General features: G+C 46.5%; 1 protein-coding gene across 6 annotated transcripts in view; it reads left to right on the top strand.

Annotated features, from left to right (window-relative positions):
* LOC105034405 (uncharacterized) overlaps positions 1–18,811 on the top strand; it is an 85,919-nt gene that overhangs the window by 42,902 nt on the left and 24,206 nt on the right. For 5 of the 6 annotated variants that reach the window (XM_010909550.3, XM_010909551.2, XM_073249226.1 and 2 more), the window contains 2 exons: positions 928–1,121; positions 1,802–1,952. In XM_010909550.3, coding sequence (XP_010907852.1) covers positions 928–1,121; positions 1,802–1,952 — 345 coding nt within the window. Of the gene's footprint in view, positions 1–927; positions 1,122–1,801; positions 2,007–18,811 lie in introns of all 6 variants that reach the window. The other variant, XM_073249225.1, reaches the window with a different exon arrangement.

Here is an 18,811-nt window from a genome sequence, read left to right as displayed (position 1 = left end):
AAAATAAGCTCGTCATTTAGCAGATGTCTTAGTTCCCCTTTACTATAATGATAACAGAAGATGGGTGACATTTACCTCATTGTCTGCTAGCAAGGTCTGCATCGCAGATCACTCTGCTGGGTGTAGAGCTCAAAATTGTCTTGATGTCAATACATCTGGTCATATGCATTACTAACACATTCATGCAATTTTGTTGTATGCCTTGTTGCATGCTTCAAATCAAGGTTTTACGTCCTAGTGGGACAGGAGGTGTCTTGGCCATCCCGTCCCGTTCTTGTGAGAAAATGGGATTGGGACAGGCTCGGGACTCTGAAACCTATTTATGTAGGGAGAGAAAGCATCTTGGCCATCCCATCCCGTTCTTATGAGAAAATGGGACTGGGACAGGCTCGGGACTCTGAAACCCATTCATGCAGGGAGAGAAGAAGAAAGAGGAAAGAAGGAAAGGAAGGAAAGATAAAGAACAGGAAAGGATAGAAGAAGAAAAATGAAAAAAAGAAAGGAAGGGAGATGAAAAAGAAAGAAAAAAGAAAGTAAAGAAAGAAAGGTAGAGGAAAAGAAAGAAAGGAAGGAAGAGAAAAAAAAAGAGAAAAAGGACAGAAGAAGGGGAGAAAGATGAAGGATGTCCACCAGGATGCATGATCAGGACGGTTGTTGGGACGGGATGGGATAGCAAGGCGATCTGTTCTATGGAAAAACCGAAACACCTTTGTTCCACGGGATTTAAAACCTTCAAATAGTTTGGTTTGTTGGTATACGGTACCAGAATTTTTATGTAAATATTATCTACTTTTATCAAGTATTTTTAGGAGGGAACCGAACTTCATCAGTATCTTATGCATTTGGCTAAGAAATCATCAATATCTGGTAATAGTATTAAATTTATTCAGTAACAATCCTGCTTACCTTTTTGTTTCTTTTTCTAAGGATTGTAGGATTGCTGAACGAATTGAGAGGGAAGGAAAAGGTTGCATTATTGTTGTAAACAAATGGGACACAATACCGAACAAGAACCAGCAGACGACAACTTATTATGAGCAAGATGTCAGGGAGAAGCTTCGTGTACTAGATTGGGCTCCAATTGTTTACTCAACTACAACAAATGGCCACAGTGTTGAAAGGTATATCCTTATTGTGTTTTGTTCCTATTGTTCATTTGTTTATTTGGTTTAAGTTTATTGAGATTTTGATTTGAGATACTATACTGAGCTTTTGATTTGAGATACTGTGTTTAGACTGATATCTCCATAAGCTCTTTTGTTAATTAAAAATGATTTCAGTGAGAAAACAAGCAATTTCTTCAAATTAATTTTCTTTTACTGCTTTTCCTTTGGAAGCTTTATATTCTTTTTTTATAAGGTATAATATAAAAGAAGTTAGTGTGATTATCACTGCTTGGTTCTGGTTCATTCATTTGGTTGCTCGTTTCCTTAGCCCAATAACCTTCTCTTGAATGTGAACGCTGCATATATATTAACATTATGCTCCTTTTTTACTTTATGTAGTTTCTAGACAAACATACATTAGAAATCCCATATTATGCTGTTGGTTTAGCAATATATAACAAGGTCAGTGAATGAGGAATTTACTGATTAAGTAATATGTCTGGGATTACATTTATAGTAGTGATTTGTGTTGCCAAGCACTAAAACTATACATTGAACTGTGTGTAAGTACTGCTTTTGCCTATTCAAGTGCAAATGAGTCGCTTTTGTTAGAGACATTAGCTTTTTAATTTCATTGTCTTGTCACTGTTTGAGTGGTAATTATTCTTTATCCTGATCATGTTACATGTTTTCAGGATTATCACTGCTGCTAGTATGGTTGAGAAGGAGAGGTCCAGAAGGCTGGGTACATCAATACTGAATCAGGTGGTACAAGAAGCACTAGCCTTTAAACCACCACCAAGAACAAGGGGTGGCAAGAGGGGCCGTGTTTATTACAGCACGCAGGTATACTTGTCACATTGAAATTTGAATGGTTGAAAGCATGATTACAGCACGCAGGTATACTTGTCACATTGAAATTTGAATGGTTGAAAGCATGATGCGCACTTTTACAATAATTAACAACCCATATCCATTTTTCATATCACCTCATTGTGCGCTTTAATCATATTAAATCCTATACTCAATTAAATGACTGCTGAAGTTGTAACCATGGCAAAAATTGTTACATATATATAACACAGTTTTATATAGTTGGAAATTGTTACAAGCTAGCCCGTATTTTGTTCACCTTTTTGCATTTTTGACTTAATTCACTATTAACCATTGTTGTGGTTTTGTGGAAAGCTAAAGGAGCATTTGCTAGCTGCATATATCATTGAATATTGCTTTCAAGGAGTAGTGCTGTCACTCTATTGATGAATTACCCCCTTTGGTAGATAGTTTTTGTTGTAATCAAGTAATTGAGCCCTATGAGAAATGCTTCAGCTGGCACATTAGCCATTTGCAATTGTAGTCTTGTTTGAAGCCCCTCAAACAACTTTTTTATTGCCTGGTCGTGTATTAAGGCAATCGAAATACTGGAAACCTAGTATTTGTTTTGGGAAATTGTTTTGATTGATTATTTAGAACAAGATTTATGATCTCATGATGCTTCATGAAATTGAGGACATGTGTGATCTTAATAGTTACTTGTCTTTGTTTTGACGTTGCCAATTTTATAAATGCTAGTTCATCAAGCATCCTGATAGACCTTAATTTTCATGCATACTCCCATCAGCTAAATCTAGGTGTACTGTAATGTTTAATTTGACAATAGAAGTATTGAGTTGGACCTCATTTTCTGATAGTTTGTTAAAGCTGATTCATAGGTTTGATCAGAATGTACTGTACTTAGAAGTATTTACAATTGCGTCATTAATGTGAAAAATAAATAAAAAAGCACAATCATACAATGCCTTAATGAAATGGTAAGATTGCTCCATTATGACCTAAAGTCGTAGGTTCAAAATATGGAAGCAGCCTCTCTTCATGTGAGTGTAAGGCTACATACATTTGATCCTCCACTGACCCCACAATGACAAGAGCCACATGCACTGGGCTGCCCATGCATGGCACGTACATAAATGGGAGGGGTAATGGCCTATTTCAAATGTATGTACAAAGGTTTCTAACTGTTATAGCGAATTCACTACATTAGTGTGGCATTTGATGACTGGCAACTCAATTTACATATGGCAAGGACTTTTGTTCATCTGGTGGAAATGTCCTGCATCAATGTATGGTATGAGTCCGATTGCATGCATGTTGCTAGGGGGAGATTGACATTTAAAATGTTCAATCATTCGTGTTAAATAATAATCAGGTTTTGGTTCTATGGATAGACCAATTAAAAAATGAGCGGAAATTCAATTATTTAGCTATAACAGTTCAATTTGGCATCCTTTAAGTTCAAATTGAATTGATGATTCTCTTGAAAAAAAATAGTATTTAAGTTGTAGATGGTGATGGCTTAAAATGATTATGATATTGATGCAAATCTTTCTGATGTTCCCACTCGATGACTCCAAAACCAATTTGCTAAGGACATGTTAAGCAATAGATCTTTGGCTCTCTTTTATGATTTTTCTCTGTCCTAATATTCTCTATCTGTCTTCTTTCAATAGCTGGTCTGAACTCAGATGGTACATCATTTGCATCAAATAGTACAACATTTGCATCAAATAGTACACACATGCATGGATATACATGTAATTGTATGAAGACTTTGTGGACTTGAGAATTTATGTAGTTACATATATTCCCATGGCTTATCTGTTAGGTACTTGTCTGGATTCTTGATTCATATTTCCATGCAACACCTTTTTTGTATTGACTATACAAAGTCTATTGTCATTCTACACAATTAGATTTGATTACCCCAATAAGCTCTTGTATAACTGTACCTTTCTTGGAGAACCATTTAGGAATGGTTTTTTAGACTTCTCTATTTTTCCTTGTTTCTTTCATTTGTACCTGAGGTCCTCTTTCTTGCTATCTTGATGCCAACCCTGCTTATTTTGCATTTCAACTTGTTGTTTGGCCTAGTTGAGTCTTTAGTCATCCTTGTCTTTATAGAATTCTGATATTTATTGTAGTTCGTCTTTCCTCTCGTAATATACATGAATTGTGTGAGAGCTTTGAATGTCAAGCAAGGTTTGCTATACCAGTCAATACTAGTGCATACTATTGGAATCCCATAATTATCGGAATCCCAAATTATTAGGAATTAATTTCAGTTTCTGTATTTAGCTGATTCTCCTAATTATTTCTATTTTGTTTTGTAATTATTTAGCTTCCTATTCTAGGACTAGTGGATGTATATAAATAGGAGCTATGTAAAGGGCATTATTATTCAGAAATATACAAAGAAATTCTCTCCAAATTTTTGTTTTCTTCTTGGCATCAGAGCCTTGTCAGTTTTTTACGATATAATTTTACAGAGCCATATTAGGGTTTTTGGGTCAAGCTTCTAGCGACCTATACAGGGGGGGTTGAATGTTACCGCCTACTTCAGGAGGAAGCCCAGCCGCTGATCGGCCCGCTGCTAGAAAATCATCGCCGTCCGGTGAAGCGCATGGCTCCACGTGCCGTCACAAGCCATAGCTTCCTTTCCACGCGTTGGCGCGTGGATCTCTTTTCTGGCTATTCCTTTTCCTGCATCCTTCCTCATGCATTGCGCCTCTGCCAGCCTTGGTTCTTGACCTGGTTTGTTTTTCTTTTTACTGGTGCTAAGTGTTTTGTTTCTTCAATGCTTTTTCTCCTATTTGGTGAAACATGGCTGAGAGAAAGAGGACTGACTGAAACAAAAATAGACTTTGTGAGTGATAACTCATCTTTACAAAGCAGTCCCGTTAAGCTCGATGGAACTAATTATCTGGCATTCCAGATCCCGTCTTTTGTTCATGCAAGCTAGGGGACTATAAGGGTATATTACTGGGGATAGTCTAAAATCAGAAATTACCAGTTCTAATTATACTCAATGGGAATCAGAAAATTCACTTGTGATGTCTTGGCACATCAATTCTATGCAACCTCAGATTGCTGGGGGGGTATTTGTTGTTGAACAGTGCAACCACTATTTGGAATGCAGTTTTTCAAACCTACTCTCAAATGGGCAATGATTCACAGATTTACGAGCTCCGTAACAAGGTTCATGGAATGAAACAAGGTGAGATGACTATTGCATAGTATTTTGCTGAATTAAGTGGTTTATGGCAAGAACTGCATTACGGTTAGGACTTTCAAGCCATATGTGCTGTTGATGCTGTTAAGTTTCAAAAATTGGTTGAAAAGGAATGCATATATGATTTTCTTGCTAGCTTGAATATAGAGTATGATCAGATACGGATCCAAGTATTGAGAAAGGATCCTATGCCTTTCTTAAGGCAAACATACTCATATGTCCAACAGGAGGAGAGTCGAAGGAGTCTTATGATCCATCCATCCTCTGTTGACAAGGCAGGGCTAGTAGCTGCCTCTTCACGAGAGCAATCACATGTTCCTTATCAAGGTCCTCCAGAGAAGGATTAGTTACACTGACTAGTGACTACTGTGGCAAGTCTCGGCATACTAAAGAATATTATTGGAAACTGCATGGTCGTCCAACCAAAGGGCGTGGTGATAAGTGGATGGGTTCATCAAGACCACAAGCGAATGTATCTGAAACACTGGATTTCTCTGAGGAAACAAATAATACTGAGGTTTTTTTCAATGAAGTTCAATCCTAAGGTGTTTGTTGTCTCAGTTTGAATCTCAATCTACTACTGCTGCCTCTTTTAATTTTGTCAAATCAGGTAATGCTTTTCTTGCAAATCTTGAAATTTTTTTTTGGGTTATAGATTCTGGAGCAAACAAACATATGACAGGCTCTCCAAATAAATTTTCAACCTATTCTTCATGTTTAAAAAGAGAAAAAGTCCGCATAGCAGACGGATCCTTAGCCATTATTTCTGGATCAGGTTCTGTTAAATATACTACCACCATAAATCTAGCTTCAATTCTTCATGTTCCTAGCAGTCCTATAAATTTTTTGTCTGTCAGTTCTATTACTAAAGCCCTTAATTGCAAAATTGAATTTTTTTCTACTCATTATATATTTTGGGAGTTGAAAATAGGGAGAACGATTGGAAGTGGTGGATTGCAAGATGGCCTATATCTTCTGGATGACAGTTGTGGTCTCTCAGATCCTGATCCCAACCAAGCTTTGTTAGGACATTCTATGAGTGGTGAACAAGAGGTCATCCAGTGGCATAGGCGATCAAGATATCCTTCTGTTTTTGCTTTAAAAGGGTTATATCCTATTTTGTTTAGACAATGCAAATCAGAATTGCTAGTTTGTGATACTTGTGAATTTGCTAAACATACAAGACATTTTTATCCTCCAATAAATAATAAGAGTTTGGTTCCTTTTATGACTATTCATTCTGATGTATCGGGGCCTACCCAAACAGGTTCTTTGTCTAGTTATAGATGGTTTGTCACTTTTATTGATTATTGTACTAGATTGACTTGGGTTTACTTGATGAAAGTAAAAAGTGAAGTATTTTCTTGCTTTCAACAGTTTCACAAGATGATTTGTACACAGTTTGCTGCTCAGATTAAGATTTTAAGAACTGATAATGGTACTGAATATATAAATGGAGTCTTTCGTGCCTATTTAGATTCAAATGGAATTGTACATCAGACTAGTTGTGTAAATACTAGTGCACAAAATTGAGTGTCAGAGAGAAAGAATAGACATTTACTTGAGGTGGCTCGATCCTTTATGTTTACCATGAACCTTCCTACACCTTACTGGGGGGATGCTGTTCTTTTTGCAGCATATCTTATCAATAGAATGTCTCTTAGAATACTAAACCTTAAGAGTCCTTTAGAGGTTTTACAGGGTAGTAATTCTTATACTATTATCCCAAAGATCTTTGGTTGTGTTTGTTTTATTCATAAGACAAATGTTGGAAAGTTACTTAAATGTGTGTTTGTGGGTTACTCTGGTACTCAAAAAGGAATATAAATGTTACCACCCACCTTCAAAAAAATATTTTGTTAGCATGGATATCATATTTAGGGAATCTGAGCCTTATTTCTCCACTCAGTCACCTCTTTAGGGGGAGCATAAGAATGAAGAGGTGTCCTCATGTTACCCTCTTTAGGGGGAGATTCTTAGGCTTGGGACAAATCTTGGGACAGACCTTAATGAGGATAATAAGGACCAACCACCTCAACCTTTAGGGAGATTGGATAGACTAGATTTGAGAACTTGCATATATCAAAACAAGACAGATACAATTATTGAGCATGATACACCTGATTAACCGGCATCCTTGAATTCAGTTCCTGAATATTCTGAAGATATATGTGGTGAGTTCCCTTTGATTCTTGATGATTTTAATTTTGATTTTAATCCTAATTCTTTTATTGATGATCTTGATGTTCCCATTGCTATCAGAAAAGGAGTCAGAACTTGTACTAAACAACTTATTTCCAATTTTGTTTCTTATGATTCTGTCTCCTTCCTATAGAACCTTTGTCTTGTCTGTTTCTTCTGTTTCTATCCCACAGGATTGGAAGGAAACGTACCTTGATCCAAAATGGAAGGCAGCTATGGTTGAGGAGATGAGGGCTTTGGCAAAAAATGAGACATGGGACCTTGTTACTCTTCCATTGGGAAAGAGACTAGTGGGATGTGTTGGTGCAAAAATCCTCCGGCGTCGGAGAAGTTGGAGTCGAAGGAGTCGCGGTCGCCGCCGGGACCTGCAAAGAAAGTCTAAACTGGAGGTGGGGGTGCTCCGGCAAGACCCTCCGACGCTCAAGTCAGTTCTCTGCCTCAACAAGAATAGAGTGCTCGAACGAAAATTTTAGCAGAGCTTTTAGATAGAGATTAGAGCTCAGAGAATAACATATCTGGGGGTCCCTTTTTATAGGCGGAGGGCGTAACAGATTGACAGCGACGTCTGTAACCGTCCGGTAGTGGGCCGTTCGGAGCCATGAGGAGTTTGTTACGGAGAGTAGTGGAATGGAGTCGTGGCCATCGCCGTGGCCTGCCACGTGGAGCCTGCTGTGGAGAGTGGAGTGATGTCCGTTGTCGTGACTTGCCAGAGCATGATGGAGCCGCGCGGGATCCGTTATAGGAAGTGGAGCAGAGTCGCGGTCATTACTGTGGCCTGCCAGGGAGTCCAGGCCTGTCGGTCGAAGCTCGGTTGGGGTGTTTGGTGGAGAGGGGTAGCTCTCCGCCTGAGAGGAGCTCGGATGTTGCTGGCGAGCTTTCTACCGTTGGGTGCCTAGGGCGTAGTACTGCAGGCGAAGGTCATCCGCTGTAGAAGCTCGGTCAGGGGCTTTCTGCTAGAGGGGTTCAGCTGCTGGGGCCCGTGCGTTGTAGGAGTTCGTCCGGAATCTGCCCGCTACAGAAGTTCGGTCGGAGTCTGGTTCCCGCAGAAGTCCGGATGGGGATCATTTGTTGAGGAAGCTCAGCCAAAGCCTGCCTGCAATAGAAGTCCGGAAGGAATTCGTTCACAAGGGAAGCTCGGGTGGAGGCTTACAGTAGAAATCCGGCGTGGACCGCTCGTAGTAGAAATTTGAAGTAGACCGCTTGTAGTAGTAGCTCGGAGTAGATCGCTTGTGGTGGGGGCTCGGAGTCCGGCCCTTGTAAGAATTCGGATGAGGTCTACCTGCAATGGGAGTTCAGGACTGAAGTCCGACTCCCGTAGGAGCTCGGACGAAGTCTACCTGCAGTAGGAGTTCGGGGAAGAAGTCCGGCTCCCGTAGGAGCCCGGATGAAATCCAGAAGGCGGTCGACCGCCGTAGAAACTTGGATGGAGCCCGTCCGTCATGGAGATCTACTGTTGGGAAAGTTCGGCCACTGGCGAACTGACGTAGTTCTGAAAAAAATCCGGATTGGAGTCGATCGAGTCCTGTCGGAAAAGATCCGGAAGGGGTCCGGAGAACGATTGACCCTTGTAAAAGGTCGGCCGAAGGTAGGATCCAGAGAGCACTAGGAGCAGCCTGATGGACAACCGAAGAAGCTTATCGCCGGAGAAGCCCGGAAGATGCGGCAGGAGTTCGTCCGTCGGCAGAACTTGGGAATGTTGCGGAAGCTCGACCGTCGGAGAGGTTCGGAAACATGTCGTCCAAGGTTGGACGTCGGCAGAATCCCGGGAGGGTCACTCCTGGTACGAACTTCGGCTGGGGGGTATTTTATACCCAACACCAGTCCCCCTACTTTCGAGTTCGAGTTTCGAATGAAGTAAAAAGAAACTTTCACAGCCGAAGTTGCCCCCTTGAATTCTGTGCGTGACCGCCCTCAGATATCCTGGCATTTAATGCACGCATGTCGGAGTCTTTTTAAATCGGGGCGATCCGAAGAGACTTTTCGGAACTCCCGCTGGAGCGTGGCTCCAGGTACGGCGTAATGATGGCTCTGCCAGCTGTCAGCCGTTTTTAGCCGCCTGCTGTGGCGAGTGGGACACGTGGCAAACATGGGTCGGCCTGGGGAGATCCGCGATCATTATAGCGTCGGATCCCAGGGTCTATTTAAACCCGTCCTTCTTCCTTCGGGAGTTTTATTCTTCTTGAAAGTCCTGTTGGTGCCCGTCTTCTTTCTGAGAGCTCTGACCTTCCTCGGCGTCCGTTTTGGCCCTAGGTGTTCTTCGAGTCATCCCTGTCCCTGCATCTCTGCATTCTTCGGAGCAGCTTAGGTTAGTTCCAGAACTTTCGTTCCTTCTCTCTTCGTTTAGGTGTTCCTTCTTCATTTTTCTTCTGCCGCATTCCACCTGTCTGGTTCCCTACAGACCTTTCGTCTCTTATTTCTCCCGATTTTTTTGGGATTTTTAGGATTTTTGCCTGAAATGTCTTCTGGCACCTCCGTCTCTAGCGGTTCCAAGAGTTCGTCTGCCTCAGTCCCCCAGGACCCTCATACTGTAGATGAACCCATATCTGGGGCTGGGCCTCGTTCGGTTTTTGCGTCGGACGCCATTCCCTGTTCTCTGACTTCGGACGAACTTCTACTGATAAGGGTTCAGTATGGAGTTCTTCCGGAGTACGATCTGGAGCTTCCTGGTCCCGCCGACCGGGCTAGCACCCCCCCACCTGGCCGTTTCTGTCTGTACCAGGAGGCCTTCCGTGCTGGGCTCCGGCTTCCGCTTCCGTCCTTCGTCGTCGCTCTTTTCCGTTTTCTAGACATTTCTTTAGCTTCAGTCGCGCCGAACTCCTTTAGGTTTTTAATAGGGTTCCTCTCCCTTTGCCACGTAGTCGAAGTTTAGCCATCTCTTCCTTTGTTTAGGTATTTTTACACCTTCAAGCGCCACCCCTCGGCAAAGGACTGGTGGTACTTCTCCCCCCAGTTCGGTAAGAAGGGGTTGCTGAAAGGTGCTCCCTCTTCCATCCATAACTGAAAGGGGAAGTACCTCTACGTCCAATGTCCGACCTTAAAGCTGGGATTGCCCCCTTGGGGTTCCCTGAGGGACTCCGTCCGCCGGGCTCCTAGCCTGGGGGAGGACGACCTTCAAGCCGCCCGGAAACTTCTTAGTTATCCAACTCCTTCCCTTCCCAACCTTCTGAAGGAGCAATTTCTGTTCAACATCGGCTTGAGCCCCCTGGATCCTGCGAGTATTCCATCTTTCCTTTCTTTTTCTTTTCTTCTTCTCTTCTTCTTTTCCCCTTTTTTTTTTTTTTTAACTGTGCGTCACCTCTTCCTTCTTTCACTCCGTTGCTGATCTCTTTTTTCTCTCTTTTTTTTTTTTTTTTTTTTTTCAGAAATGGACGTCGAAGCAGCACGAATGCTTGCAGGGGCCTCAAGGTTCACAAAAGAAAAGGTGCTGCGGCCTCCGGGTCGGCAAAGAAGGCCAGAACAGAGGAGACGAGCTCGGCCAAGCCTGCCCAGGCAGCCCTCACTGTCGATGTTCCTTCAGATGCCGAGCCCCCAGTTCCCCGAGCCTCTTTGAGGAGTTCTCCCGTCGAGGTTCCCGCTTTGGGGGCCCGCTCCGAGGAGGTGCCAGGGGTTGAGAGGGGGAGGAGAAAGAAGACGGTGGCCCGCAGGGTCAGCGGCTGCCGAGCTGCCATCGAAGAATCTCACGACTCCGAGGAAGAGGCGGTGGAGAATCCTTTTAATGACAGGGACCTGATAAAGCGACTGGTCGACGGGTGCGTCCTGCTCGAAGTCGTCCAGAGGATCGTTCGCGTCGATCCTGAACAGCGGGTTTGGGACTCTCTAGGGTCCTTTCTCGAGATAAGCGGATTCACTTTCCTCCTTCCCTTCGCTCCTTCATTCAATTAACGTCTCAGTTTTCATTCTGACTTTCTGGCCGCCCTTGCAGATCGGGCACCAGCTCCTCGCCAACATCGAGGCGATGAACAAGGCGAGGAGGGACGCTATCCAGGCGGAGGAAGGTCGCTGGGCCGAGGCTGCCCGCCTCAAGGAAAAGGCTGCCGAGGTAGCCAACCTCCAAGAGGCGCTCAAGAAAGAAAAGCAAGCCTCGGAGGAGATGGTGAGGAAGGTGGAGGCCGAGGTCGCAAATTTGACGGAGCAGATTCTGATTCTGATCTCGGAGGCCAGGGGCCAAGCGGTGGAGGAGTTCAAGGCCTCCGCTGAAATGAGGGACTTGAACGTCAAGTTCGGCCAAGATGCATTCATCAAAGGATTCGAGCTTTGTCAAGAGAAGATGATCAAGAAATTTCCTGAGCTCGACTTCAGCTTCTTGGATGAGGCGTCTGAAGATGAAGCCGGGCCTTCTCCTACTGCCGCTGCCACCGCAGCCCCCCTTCCAAGAACATCAGGCTCTCTAACTCCTGCTTCGGAGGTCTGAGACCTCTGACTTTGTATTTTTTTTTACTGCGATTTTTCTTTTTTCTTTTGTCTTTAAGAGACATTCAATCAATAAAATTGGGCTCCTCCTTATGGGGAACTTCTCTTCTCTTTTCTTTTTTCCTTTCTGTAATGAGCCACATCTTGACGCTTTTGTCTCCCGATGGTAGTGCCCTGCCGAAGCGCTTCCCTTGCCACAGGGAGTTCCGCTGAGGTCCACGATCCGACATCTGAGGAAGAAAGTCCGTCATTTAACAGAAAAGTCGAGGGAGATGGAGGACGAGCTTCGCAGGTTGAGGGAGAGCCACTCAGAGGCCACTGCGGAGGCCACCTACTTCCGGAACCTCCACGTGAAAGGGATCATGGATTACAGCCGGAGGAAGGCGAACTTCGAGAAGGAGCTCGAGGAACATAAGAAGCGCGCCAGCGACCGATATTGGGCTCAGGCTTCCAAGATCAGCTCTCTTGGAGCGGAGCTGTCGGCTGCACGGGAGAAGATCGGCCAGCTGGAGGAAAGCTCGTCCTGGCTTTCAACTCAGGCCGACCACGACCGAGAATGGTCGAAGAAGTTCTCCGACCTTCAGCAACAGCTCCAGGACATCGAGGCGAACTACAATACATACCGGACCGGCTGGTGCAAGCAGGTGGACGACTACAGGAGGAAGCTCAGGATGGCGACCGACGAGATTGTCCGCCTTCAAAGGCAGTTATCTGAAGGAGCCCAGTTTGTCCCTGTTCGGGACCCCGACGAACTCCAATCCCTGAGAGGAACCATAGAAGAGCTATCCGTCGCCCTTGGGGAGGGGAAGGCCGAGCTGCAGTAGTTAAAGATCCAGCTGGTATACGAGCAGCAGGCGGTCAAGGACGCGGAGGCGGAATCCGAGGTCCTGAGAAAAAGGCTCTGAGAGGCGGAGAACGAAAGCCAACGGTTTCATCGGAGGTATATGGAGATGCTAATGAGGGAGAAAGAATTGGAAGAAGAAGTCGAAAGTTTAAGGCACTCCCTGATGAGGGTCGAAGCCGAAAGTTCGAAGTCGGAAGAAGCCGGACCCCCTTAGGGCTCTTTTTGCCTTCCGTCCTTCTATGTGTCCTCTTTTTCTGTTCTTGTCATTTTTTTTTTGGGCCTTCTGGGCTCTGTAACGTATACCTTGTTAACGAAATGAAAAGGAGATTTTTTGTTACCTTGTCCCCGCGTTGTGTTGAATTGTCGTCCGCCGGACTTCTTTTATTTATTATTTTTTTTTCTTTGTCTCGTTCGATGTCGATGTTGTCTGAAGGTTCCTGATCGTCGCCACGTTGGCTTGCTTTTTTGTCATCTTTCTTTTTCGGCCTTAAGGGCTTTGTAATGCATACTTAGTTAATGAAATGAAAAGAAAATTTTTCATTACCTCTTCTACTCATGTGTTGAGTTGTTGTTTGCTGAACTTCTTTCGATTTTTTCCTTGCTCGATATCGATGTCATTCGAAGGTACCCAATCGTCGTCGCATTAACCTGCCCTTTTGTTTATGGCCGTAGATTTGTCCGGGGCCACTCGAGTTTGATGCTTCCTTTCGGAGTTCGAGCTCGGGGGTCCGAACTTTTCGTTGCCTTGAGGAAGCCGTCTTATCCCAGGCCTGTGTTGAGAGTCCTCTTGGAGAATGGGGATTTTTGATAAGAATCCCCGTCCTCGCTGAGGCAGGGTCCCTTGTATCTTTGATGTAATTTGTTTTTCATTTGTCGCTGTTGTAGTTCGTCGTTTTCCTTTTTAACTTCCCCCCTTTTTTCTTTTTCTTTTCTCGAGTGAGGGTTTTCCCTCTGCTCTTAGCGAGGTCGCGGGAGCGCGGAGGGGCAGTCGAGAAGGTTCTCTTTTTTCTTATCAGATCTTGAATGACCGGATCTTAGTTGGCGTCAGGACGAGGTTCTCCTCCTATCCCTGATGTAGTCGATTTCAGTTCAGGTTAGGACGAGGTTCTCCTCCTGTTCCTAACAGGGCTGTGGGGCACATATGGACGTTGCAGGGCCTCTCCCCCCATCCGGTCTAAAAGTAACCGGGCCTTCGACTTTGCTCATGTTAGGGCGAGGTTCTCCTCCTGTCCCTAACAAGGCTGTGGGGGCACATATGGGCGTTGCAGGGCCTCTCCCCCCATCCGGTCTAAAAGTAACCGGGCCTTCGACTTTGCTCATGTTAGGGCGAGGTTCTCCTCCTGTCCCTAATAGGGCTGTGGGGGCACATATGGGCATTGTAGGGCCTCTCCCCCCATCCGGTCTAAGGAGAACCGGGCCTTCGACTTTGCTCATGTTAGGGCGAGGTTCTCCTCCTGTCCCTAACAGGGCTGTGGGGGCACATAAGGGCGTTGTAGGGCCTCTCCCCCCATCCGGTCTAAGGAGAACCGGACTTTCGACTTTGCTCATGTTAGGGCGAGGTTCTCCTCCTGTCCCTAACAGGGCTGTGGGGGCACATAAGAGCGTTGTAGGGCCTCTCCCCCCGTCCGGTCTTAAAATAACCGGACTTTCAACTTTGCTCATGTTAGGGTGAGGTTCTCCTCCTGTCCCTAACAGGGCTGTGGGGGCACATAAAGACCGTTATATGGGCTTCTCCCCCCGTTCGGTCTTAAAATAACCGGACTTTCAACTTTGCTCATGTTAGGGTGAGGTTCTCCTCCTGTCCCTAACAGAGCTGTGGGGGCACATAAGGACCGTTATATGGGCCTCTCCTCCCGTTCGGTCTTAAAATAACCGGACTTTCAACTTTGCTCATGTTAGGGTGAGGTTCTCCTCCTATCCCTAACAAAGCTGTGGGGGCACATAAGGGCCGTTATATGGGCCTCTCCCCCCGTCCGGTCTTAAAATAACCGGACTTTCAACTTTGCCCATGTTAGGACAAGGTTCTCCTCCTGTTCCTAACATGGCTTAGTTTTTGTTGTCTGAAGGGGTTATCCCTTATCGTTACGGGTCCATGCCAAAAGGGAAAGACATGCAAATCTGAAAGGAATCTTGATTTAAAGCAAAGTCGTTAGTAATACATTTACAGGTTTTTCAAATCCCATGGTCGTAGAAGGTCTGCTCCCCATCGAGGTCCTCCAGAGATGGAGTTGATGATCCTAATTGGAGGCCGATCTCCAGGCTGCTCTTCCCTCCTCGGCGGCTCAGGTTGTGGCAGGGCCCTTGGTCGATCCTCTCTACCCTCAGGCCGGCGTCGAATGAACCTGTCGAGCCGACCTCGTCTGATGAGTTCCTCGATCTCGTCTCGGAGTTGAATGCCTTCCTCTGTGTCGTGGCCGTGGTCACGATGGTAGAGGTAGAACTTGTTAGGATTGCGCTTCCCGGGGTGTGTGCGCATCCTTTCTGGCCTTAGGAGCTGCTCCCTGACCTCCATCAGCACCTGGATTTTCGATGCGTTGAGGGGGGCATAGCTGCGGAATCTTTCTGGGGGAGAGCCCCGCCGAACCCTGCGGTCCGGGCTTCTCTGCTTGCGTGCTCGGGGAGGAGTCTGGGCGCGCTTGTACCCGGGAGGAGTCCGAGAACGTGGCCGAGCTTCACTCGGCCCTCTTTCAACTGCGGGCTTGCTGGAGTCGCCCGCCTGCCGCTCCTTCGCAGCTTCCTCGTCCTTCAGCTTGAAGGCTTCCTCCGCTCGGGCATATCCTTCGGCCCGAGCCAGCAGATCGGCAAAGTCTCTGGAATACTTCTTTTCTTGGGAGAAGAGGAGGTCATTCTTTTGAAGGCCGCTCTTTAAGGCGGCCATTGCAACCGATTGGTCCAGGTTTCGGACCTCTAGGGCGGCGGCGTTGAAGCGGTTGACGTAAGCTCGGATGGATTCTCCCTCCTTTTGCTTGATGTTGATGAGGGACTTCGAACCTCGCCGGGGACGCCGGCTACTGACGAAATGAGCCACGAACTGGTGACTCATTTAGTCAAAGGAGAAGATTGTACCTGGCTTCAATGTCGAGTACCAATTCCTGGCTGCTCCCTTCAAGGTAGATGGGAAAGCTCGACACAAGATGGCGTCTGGCGCGCCATGGAGCAGCATCATGGTCCGGAAGGCCTCCAGGTGGTCGACCGGATCCGAGGTCCCGTCGTAGCTCTCGAATTGGGGGAGCTTGAAGTTTGGCGGGATTGGTTCCTGCATGATCATTTGAGAGAAAGGAGGGTCAGTGCAGATGTCCTCACCGTAAGTAGTAGGAGTGCGGTGGAGCTCTTCGATCCGCCGGTTCATCTCCTGGAATCTCTGATCCAGGAGGTCCTCTTGATTGCGGGCCTCGAGGGTCTTCTGGTAGAGCGGAGGCAGGGACTCTCCGGGGGTTGAATCATGATCGGATGGAGGACTCTCCGCTTTCTGTTTTTCTTTTCTGGGAAAGACAGGGCGGCTGGCCCATGCGGCCCGTCCGGTCGTCGGATTCTGGAACTCCGGCGACGCTCTTTCCAGCCGCACCGATGCCTGCGGCTGCTGCTGCATGGCCTGCACTGCTTCGGTGAGGCCTCTGACCTGTTGAACCAGCAGGTCAAACTGTTCCATGCCGACTGCCGTCGTCGGAGGAGCCGGGGAAACCGGAGATGAAGCCGGGGCTTGCGGAGCTCGCTGAGATCTGGCCACGGAGGCCGTTGACCGCCTGGTGGATGCCCTTCGGGGAGGCATCAGGTGGAGATCAGGCAGGCAACCGGAGGTGTCGGAGAAGATGACCGGAGATGGTCCCGTTGAGCGCTCCTTTAAGAACAAGGGTACTACGAAGACACAGGCCCTTCCTCTAGTGCCAATCCTGTTGGTGCGAAAATCTGCCGACGTCGGAGAAGCTGGAGTTGAGGGAGTCGCGGTCGCCGCTGAGACCTGCAAAGAAAGTCTAAACCGGAGGTGGGAGTGCTTCGACAAGATCCTCCGACGCTCAAGTCAGTTCTCTGCCTCAACAAGAATGGAGTGCTCGAACAGAAATTTTAGCAGAGTTTTTAGATAGAGATTAGAGCTTAGAGAATAACATATCTGGAGGTCCCTTTTTATAGGCGGAGGGCGTAACAGATTGACAGCGACGTCTGTAACCGCCCGGTAGTGGGCCGTTCAGGGCCATGAGGAGTTTGTTACGGAGAGTAGTGGAGTGGAGTCGTGGCCATCGCCGTGGCCTGCCACGTGGAGCCTGCTGTGGAGAGTGGAGTGATGTCTGTTGTCGTGACTTGCCAGAGCATGATGGAGCCGCGCGGGATCCGTTATAAGAAGTGGAGCAGAGTCGCGGCCATTACTGTGGCCTGCCAGGGAGTCCAGGCCTATCGGTCGAAGCTCGGTTGGGGTGTTTGGTGGAGAGGGGTAGCTCTCCGCCTGAGAGGAGCTCGGATGTTGCTGGCGAGCTTTCTACCGTTGGGTGCCTAGGGTGCTAGTACTGCAGGTGAAGGTCATCCGCTATAGAAGCTCGGTCAGGGGCTTTCTGCTAGAGGGGTTCAGCTGCTGAGGCCCGTGCGTTGTAGGAGTTCATCCGGAATCTACCCGCTACAGAAGTTCGGTCGGAGTCTGGTTCCCGCAGAAGTCCGGATGGGGATCATTTGTTGAGGAAGCTCGGCCGAAGCCTGCTTGCAATAGAAGTCCGGAAGGAATTCGTTCACAAGGGAAGCTCGGGTGGAGGCTTACAGTAGAAATCCAGCGCGGACCGCTCGTAGTAGAAATTTGAAGTAGACCACTTGTAGTAGTAGCTCGGAGTAGATCGCTTGTGGTGGGGGCTCGGAGTCCGGCCCTTGTAAGAATTCGGATGAGGTCTACCTGCAATGGAAGTTCAGGGCTGAAGTCCGACTCCCGTAGGAGCTCGGACGAAGTCTACCTGTAGTAGGAGTTCGGGGAAGAAGTCCGGCTCCCGTAGGAGCCCGGATGAAATCCAGAAGGCGGTCGACCGCCGTAGAAACTTGGATGGAGCCCGTCCATCATGGAGATCTACTGTTGGGAAAGTTCGGCCACTGGCGAACTGACGTAGTTCTGAAAAAAATCCGGATTGGAGTTGATCGAGTCCTGTCGGAAAAGATCCGGAAGGGGTCCGGAGAACGATTGACCCTTGTAAAAGGTCGGCCGAAGGTAGGATCCAGAGAGCACTAGGAGCAGCCTGATGGACAACCGAAGAAGCTTATCGCCGGAGAAGCCCGGAAGATGCGGCAGGAGTTCGTCCGTCGGCAGAACTTGGGAATGTTGCGGAAGCTCGACCGCCGGAGAGGTTTGGAATCATGTCGTCCAAGGTTGGACGTCGGCAGAATCCCGGGAGGGTCACTCCTGGTACGAACTTCGGCTGGGGGGTATTTTATACCCAACAGGATGCAAGTGGGTGTTCGTAGTAAAACATAGGGCAGATGGTTCAATTGAAAGGTACAAGACCAGGTTAGTGGCAAAAGATTTCACACAGACCCATGGAGTGGATTATCAGGAGATCTTTGCCCCTGTTGCAAAGATGAATACTATCAGAATCCTATGATCCTGTGCAGGAAATCTTGAGTGAGACTTACGATAGTTTGATGTCAAGAATGCTTTTTTGCATGGAGATTTAGAGGAAGAAGTGTATATGGAGATTCCTCTAGGGTTTGATGATGAGAACATCAAAGAGAAGGTTTGCAGATTGAAGAAGGCATTATATGGCCTGAAGCAGTCACCAAGAGTATGGTTTGACAGATTCAGCAAAGTCATGATTTCTTTTGGCTACCATCAAAGCAATGCTGATCATATCTTGTTTATGAAACACTGTAGAGGTAAGATCACATTACTTGTTTATGTTGATGATATAGCTGTGACTGAAGGTGATGAGGAGATTGCCCATCTAAAAAAGCTCTTAGCCCAAGAATTCGAAATTAAAGATTTGGATAAGCTGCGGTATTTTCTTGGAATAGAGGTTGCTAGGTCAGATAAAGTGATCTTTATTTTTCAGAGAAAATATATTCTGGATCTTTTGAAAGAAACTGGCATGTTGGGATGTAAACCTACAGATTCTCCTATTAAGGCTAATCACACATTGCAAGCAGGAGTTGGGGACTTGGTTGACTTGGGAAGATATCAGAGGTTAGTTGGGAGATTGATTTATCTCTCAGACACTA

The sequence above is a fragment of the Elaeis guineensis genome, chromosome 15 (assembly GCF_000442705.2).
Source record: "Elaeis guineensis isolate ETL-2024a chromosome 15, EG11, whole genome shotgun sequence".
In the NCBI taxonomy this organism is placed as follows: domain Eukaryota; kingdom Viridiplantae; phylum Streptophyta; class Magnoliopsida; order Arecales; family Arecaceae; genus Elaeis; species Elaeis guineensis.
Note: the sequence above shows the minus strand (reverse complement) of the source record. Positions and strands in the feature narration are given on the sequence as shown.